Raw genomic sequence first — 7500 nt, forward strand, 5'->3', positions numbered from 1 at the left:
ATCATGTCACACGGTTTCAAACGAGATTGCTGACGCCCTCTCCAGCTTTCAGATGCAGCGCTTCCGGGCTCTTGCTCCCAATGCCGACCAGAGTCCTTGTACCGTCTTGCCTACGCTAATGACCCTCTGAGGGAGGAAGTCCTAAGGTACGCTTCTTGGGGCCTGGCCATGACCACCAATCGGGCCTACACCTCTGGGGAACGTTGATTTGTACGATTTTGCCTGATGAACTGTCTCCTCAACCCAGACGGGGATGCATTACCTGCCTCTGAAGGGACACTGACCTATTTCGCTTCCTATCTAGCTAGAACAGTGTGTTATAGCACAATTAAACTTTATTTAGCTACAATGATCCCCTTAAGGGTAAGGTTCTTCTCTGCAAGGTCCTGCGTGGTATCCTTCCCTACCAAGGCAACCAGCGCATCCGTCGCTTGTCAGTGACACCACAGATTCTCCTTGCCATTTGTCCTGTTCTGCACACATGGCTTAGACCCCGGGATTTTTCTATGATTTGGGCTGCTTTCAACTTAGCCTATATTGCGTTTCTCCGTTGCAGCAAGTTTACATACAAGGGGGTTTACAAATTTCGTCCATCCTTAACCTTTCATCCTAACCTGGCACACCCACAGCACGTGACAGTGTACCTAAAATCGTCAAAGACTGACATTTCTAGAAAAGGGCATTCACTCCCTATAGCTTGCACCTTGCCACCACTTTGTGCCATTGTACCCATGCAAGAGTATTTTCTCTTAGATAGGCTGCAACCGGGACCTTTGTTTTATTTCCAGTCAGGCCATTACCTTACCCAGGGCGTGGTATCCAACCTCTTTAGGGATGGTACAAGGGTTGCCGGCCTTCCCTATCGGAGCCTAAAAGGCCATAGCTTTCGTATAGGCGTGGCCTCTGTTGCCGCCGCTACTGGCTTGCCTGACTGGCTTATAAAAGTTTTAGGTTGCTGGTCCTCTGATTGTTCCCAACTGTACATTAGAACTCCTCAATTTACATTTGAGTCTGTCGCTTTCAAGATGGCGGCCGCTTCTGGATGCTTCTCACCAGTCTAGTCTCTCATCATGTTTTCCAGTTTTGTCTTTGGGCTTGGGGGGATGCATTGCCTCGCATGCATTGGTGGCGGTTAAGTCTGCGCAGCGACTTCCCCCAAGCTTGTTGGCTGCATTGCCTTTTGAATATCACTTGCTAACCAATACTCTTGTCCGACCCACCACGTGCTGTTTTGCATTCAGCTCGTAATGCTGGGGAGATAAGTGAGGTTCCTTTGTCACATAATCGCTGGAAGTCACACAGGCTAACCTGACGCAAGGCAGTGCTCTCCCATTAATGCCAACTGGAGTCAATGTTTGCTCATAACTAGTAGTTAGCACACAAACATAAGGAACAGAGATATTGACTCCAACATGTACAGTAAAACTATTTTGTTAAAGAAGCACACCAATTATTACATCCTTGTTCAAGCTGCCAAATTATATCATTTGATATGTATGTATGGAATGTCAAGCTTTCCCTGTAAGTATGTGCAGGGAAGTATCAAGATTTCAAGTAATTAATGCAAGGAGGTGCTGGATTCCAAGTGTGTCTCTTAAAAACCCTTGGAAGGCAGGGGGGGGGGGGGGGGAAGGCTTTGAGAAGCCAGAAAAAACTTTTTCATTTTCAGATTTTAAACAAAAGACAAATTTCAAAGGCTTTTCATCTTTTCCATGCTCACCCACAACTCTGGCAATGACAGATAAATCTTATACTGCATTACTTTAGGGGACCATCTGATAAGATACACATGTTATGTCATGACTTGCTTAATTAAGACGAAAAAATAACACTTGAGACTAACTTTGCAATGAGTAACAAATAACAAAATCCTCACAGGTTCAAGAATGATAAGCCATGAATACAACAACTGCATTCTACTCTCTAGCCCTGCAGGTGAATGCCTCACAGGACATGTTACGAGAATTAACACACCAATACTGCTTTGCAATTAGCTCCTTGTTTCTTTAAATTAAATTTTACAACATAAAGTTTATCTTTGATCTTTAATTCAACAATTTCACATGGAGAAGTTTGACTGTGATCCAAAATAAATAAAGAATTTGAAAGCAAGTGCTTTTTAGGCTAATTGCAGCCATCTAAATAACCATCTAGAATTATTAGAGGGAACACCAAATTATTATTGGTGTTCTTTCTGACAATACATTTGAGATGGAAACGTCATATCACACAAAATCTAAACAAGCACTTGTTGCTACTAAATTCCGTGACAAACACAAGTGAAATAAATGCTTAGGAATTTCCAAATCGGGTATGCATGCCATGCATATTTCAAATCATTATGAACTGATACATATTTTCAAATGAATCATTTTCCATTTTTTGAACCAATTTTTTATCGATCTATATATGCCAAATTCCTAACTAAAAACTGCCGTACGTTGGATCGTTTATTTTGCCGATCACAGCCAATAAATGATTTATCTGAAGAACTAAAATACGAACAGGTCAAAGATGAACAATCACATGCATTATCTTGAAACAAAGAGCACCAAATATAATCATGCAATAATAATAAACAATAGCAATGCAAATAATTACTATAATAATAAGTGGGCTTTCACTGCAAAATGGTGGTCTTTATATGGCATTTTCCGTACTTAAACGTTATAAAGGAATTTCACAAAAGCTGTTATATGATTTGGAAGTATGAATAGCGTGTTGCTCAAAACGCAAGTGTTAATAACAAGGAAAGACGTTTTCCACCGAAATATTGCCAGAAGATCTTTAACAAAAATGGAACGTAGAGTTGGAGGAAATTGGTTGGAAACGCTTGAAACCGCACAAAACAAATCGTTTACAGAAGGTCAAATATCAACCGGTTCATCGAACTCGATGCCCAAGACATCGATCAGCCCCTCCCACAAAATTCAATATTCAGTGGCAAGTTCCAACCCTTTAGAAGATCATTCACCTTGAACGGGATTCAAATGATTGTATTCCAGTGGACAATTCAAAATTCAATTGCTGGTTTTATCGCAGAAAAGAGTAACAGAAAGCAAGAGAGGATACTCACCATGCGTGAACGCGAATGATGACATGACCTTCGATGGGTTTTGGCTTCGCGAATTTCTGCTGTACTTGTAATTTGCTATAACCACCATAGCCGGTAAGAACAATACTTCGCATCTTTTCCTCTTCTGGTTCTTTCTGAGTTTCTTCTTTTTTCTCTTCTACTTTCTGTTCGCTTTTCGCTTCTCCTTCAGTTTGAGCCACGGGCTCTTCCTTCTGCTCTCCGTCCGCCATGTTCGCACGTTGTTGCTGTGAGATAATCCGGGAGACGCTCTTTATGTGACGACGGGCGGGGTTCGCAAAGGTGGGGGGCCCGTGACAAAAGTTGGCTGAAAACGCTCACCATTCAAAAACGGTAGCCTTTTCCAAAAGATCGTTCTCTGTTAAACACGGTGTTCTCTTTTCACGAAAGCCCTGAAATTGGAGGTTTTTCACGTTTGGGAGGCAAGGGGCTGCGCAAATGAAAAATTACATGCAAAGATGGCCCGCACGAAAGGCGCGCGAGAGGAGATCTGTAGCGCGTGACATTTTGCGACTGCATTTGTCACGCAACAGTGAGCAAAAGGCACGTGGCCGAGGGCCAATGACAAATGTCGCAAACTTCCTCATTAGGGCCTTTTTATATGAGACGAGCCATCGCAGTTAGGCTGGCAGGTCCGCTTTAGCGAGATCCCGGCGAATGCCTATTTTCTTTGGTAAAATGTCGGTTCGTTTATATGAGAAGGCGGGCTAGCCCGCATGCCGAGATCCCAGTTTGAGATGCCGAGATCTCGGTTAGCCGGGCTGAAAAATTCTCATGTAAACAGTTCAGCCCGGTTTGCTGGGATGAAAAATTGTCATGACGCGTAACTTGCCTTGAAAGCGCAGCCAGATTTGCATGATCACAGGACTTTTTGCATATTTTGTTTTAATCCCTTGCGTGACTTTGACGGTTACATGGGCACGTAAACAAATTCCTGAAATTCATCCCAATGAACCGGGCCGGCGCGCCTTACCGGGATAGTCGGGCTTTCCGCTGGTCACAAATCATGCTCTCTTGACCTTGCACTGCATGTGTGAGGTCCGTAGAATGGATCGTCAGAGAGGCCTGTTATTTTTAAGGCATAACTTATTATGCAAACGCATTTCGCGGTAGACCCATACTAAAAATTATGAAGCGTTTTCGGAACAGGTCGGTCTAAGAGATCGATTCACAAGCGATCGATCTATTTACGAGTGAACTATCGAATCATACTGTGTAATATGGAATCACGTTTACAAAAGATGATACTGCTACTGATGCTTCAATAAGACTTCCAAGCATTTTTCTTGAACTCGTGGAAACAAAAAACTCTAAGTTAAAACGAAATCAAACTAAAGATCAACTACGCTTCAGTGATGTTTAGTAAATACAACATCGCTTCTTATAATTGTTTTTAGTACGTACCATACAAGCGAATAGTGCTCTTCGCGCGCGCTGATTGGTTAACTCGGAGGTGATTTGCCAAGCCTACTATTTCCGAGTTGCCGGCGCGCGAGACTTGAAATTTTATTACACGAAAATAAGTAGTTTTATTGCGTGTTAGCTTATTATTAAACTTGCGTGGTATATACTAATTGCTAACTATCAGTTCTATTATTGATAAATGTACAAGAGCTGTTACTAGTATTAAACACTTCTAAATGTTCGGATAAAGTTGAAAATTTGACTGCACATGTAAAAAAGATTCATTAGTAGTGACAATAAATATTAGAGAAGAAAACAGATTTCGTTATGCGAAGTATAATGTTATGCAGAGTTAACATGATAGACAACGTAAGAATCATCTTGCATCCAGACGCGAACGCGAACCTAGCGATACCTACGAACTCTAAAGCGTCCAAGAAATAAAGATAGAAAATTCTCGAGAGTTTCTGTAGGAACTGCTTCGTTGAAGGACTTCACGATCTGACTCTTAACCTTAAAATAGGTGATGAAACACTAGCGGAAGTGTTGTCAATAGACCTAATCTTTGTTCCAGGTATTTCTAGCCTCCCACAAAGACACTCTTAGGACTTCGTGAATAAGGCCTAACAGTGTCTTCGTGGGAGGCTACTAGGTATTTCCATATCATTTAATTAAACATGAATGTTACATAATCCTGCAAATACAATACAAAAAGAATTGCCGCGTTCAGGGGTTTCACTTTGCAATTCTTCTTTTATCCTCTTTCACCTTCTTCATGTTCTAACTGGCTATTGAAGGGTATTTAAAATGCAGAGGTGAAAAAAACCTTACCATGATTAATCCTTTGTTATTAGAATTTATGGAACTGAAGATAAAAATTGTAACCTGAAACAAAAGGATTGACAAAATACTGTTAAGAGGTATCGTTTTACGGGACAGCCACCTGACACTTTGAAACAGAGCATTCGTGATAAGGCGATTGATTGTTTTAAGACATGGAGCCGGTTTATGAGTAACGGGGTAGCAAGTGTATTCAACTTTAACTCAGAGGTTCAAGAAAAGGCTTGAAACGATAGAGAAATATGCTCACAGTTGAAGACACACGGCCTGCCCATGTCTCCTGTGCTTTGCTTTGATCCACATTCATGTGTATAACTTGCCGATATCACGGCAAAATGATCAGAGTAGAAAAATTACCAATCCAGCTAAACTAGGCAAAAACAAAGAAGGATTTTTATCGGAATAAGGATCACTGAGTCGAGTAAACGAGGCGGTACTGGGAGAAATAACCTGTTCCCGATCCGACTTGTGCACTTCGCGGTACGAACCTCGTTGGGGCAAATTCGCGCCAATATTTATCTGAATGACGTATGGGTTGTGACGTAAGAACCCATATTGACTATTCCATTTCAATCTTGACTTGTCCATTTCACTTTTGTATTTTTTGGCGGTTCCGGCGCAAACCATTTGCTGCAACACTAAACCATTTCGCTTTCTACTAAACCATTTGTCGTCACGCTAAGCCATTTGGGGTAACGCTAAACCGTTTGACATTATGGTAAACAGATCAATGTTATGCTAGACCATTGCGGTTCACGATTAACCATTTGCAGATAAAATAAGCCATTTCAAACTACTCTGAACCGTTTGTCACATCACTGAACCAATGTACGGTAAGCTGGACCGTTTGCCGTTTCACTGCATATCATGTCAAAGTACGCTGATCCATTCAAGACTTGACTTTGTCATTTTGACAAGGATAATTACACCGGTGGTCTTTGGCACTGTCCAATTCTGTGTTAACTGCGAAGATTGCATAAAGTGACTGATCCATTTCATTGAACACTTAATAACCACTCGTGTTTTCACTGAATCAATTCACCAAGGGTATCTACACAGTTTCTGAATTGTCTAAACCATTTATTGTTTGTTTATTTCATTTCACTAAAGGTGACTTGTCCATTTGTGTTTTAAATACATCTTTTAAAATTCTGATAAACCGTTCTACAAAGGACAATTAAACCATTCCGGTTTATTCTTAACCATTAACTAGGCTTGTATTTTTGGCGGTGACGGCTGCCCATACATAGATGTCCAAAATAGGTAGTAGGTCGGGGTGTATTTTTTTTTTCCAATTTGTTTTGTTTCAATTTTTGTCGTTATTCTCCTGTACTTTTATTTTCGAATGACTGTCATCTGTCCTTTTGGAAATTACCCCAAAAAAATTAAGGAACCACGGAATGTATGAAAGCTCTTAAGGGACATCTTTGTTTTTTATTCTAAATTGGACTGTTTTTTTGTGTTTTAAAATCGCAGTTGGTTTTTGCGAGCATCTAACTTTGTCTCTCCGAAAACCGGTGTTTGTTTTTCTGTTTTTCGAAATTAAGAGAATTTCCGAAACTGCTGAAATTGGAGTTTATGGAACATACACCAACTGCCAGAGACACTGAAGACTCGCTGAGCTCCTCACTTAAAAAATCGCATTGTAATGTTTACTTCGTAAAAAAAACAACAACGCAATCACAGTTCCACGATGGTCGTCACGCAGTCACGCAACGTTCTCTTGTGTTGTTGTCAATGTTGTTAAATAATAATAATAATAATAATAATAATAATAATAATAATAATATAATGTTCTTAATAGACGCATTTACAGAGCTCAATGCGCCTTACAATGAGAAGTAAAAAAAAGAGAAATGTCATTAAGAATACAGCTAGTTAGTTAACAGGAGTATGCTGATTTAAATAAAAATGTTTTGAGTGATGACTTAAACGATGAAGGTGTCTGCTTTGATTTTATGTGGTCGGGAAGTGAGTTCCAAAGTTTTGGTGCTGTAGAGGAAAATGCCCGGTCGCCGTAGGCGGATGTTTTCACACGTGGTACTTGCAGGGTTGAACGACCGGATGAGCGCAATTTACGAGTTGGGTGGTAGCGAGTGATTAGGGTTGTCAAGTAGCTTGGAGCAAGTCCATTCAAAGTCTTATATGTCATTAATAGAATC

At 40.7% G+C, this 7500-nt stretch overlaps 1 protein-coding gene across 2 annotated transcripts in view; it reads right to left on the reverse strand.

Annotated features, from left to right (window-relative positions):
• Positions 1–3339, reverse strand: part of LOC137996535 (synaptic vesicle membrane protein VAT-1 homolog) — a 29512-nt gene extending 26173 nt beyond the window's left edge. Inside the window, exon 1 of one of the 2 annotated variants that reach the window (XM_068841982.1) lies at positions 3077–3339. In XM_068841982.1, coding sequence (XP_068698083.1) covers positions 3077–3306 — 230 coding nt within the window. In that variant the 5' untranslated portion in view covers positions 3307–3339. The remainder of the gene's footprint in view (positions 1–3076) is intronic. The other variant, XM_068841990.1, reaches the window with a different exon arrangement.
• Positions 3340–7500: the final 4161 nt, after the last annotated feature.

This window comes from Montipora foliosa, chromosome 1 (genome assembly GCF_036669935.1).
Source record: "Montipora foliosa isolate CH-2021 chromosome 1, ASM3666993v2, whole genome shotgun sequence".
In the NCBI taxonomy this organism is placed as follows: domain Eukaryota; kingdom Metazoa; phylum Cnidaria; class Anthozoa; order Scleractinia; family Acroporidae; genus Montipora; species Montipora foliosa.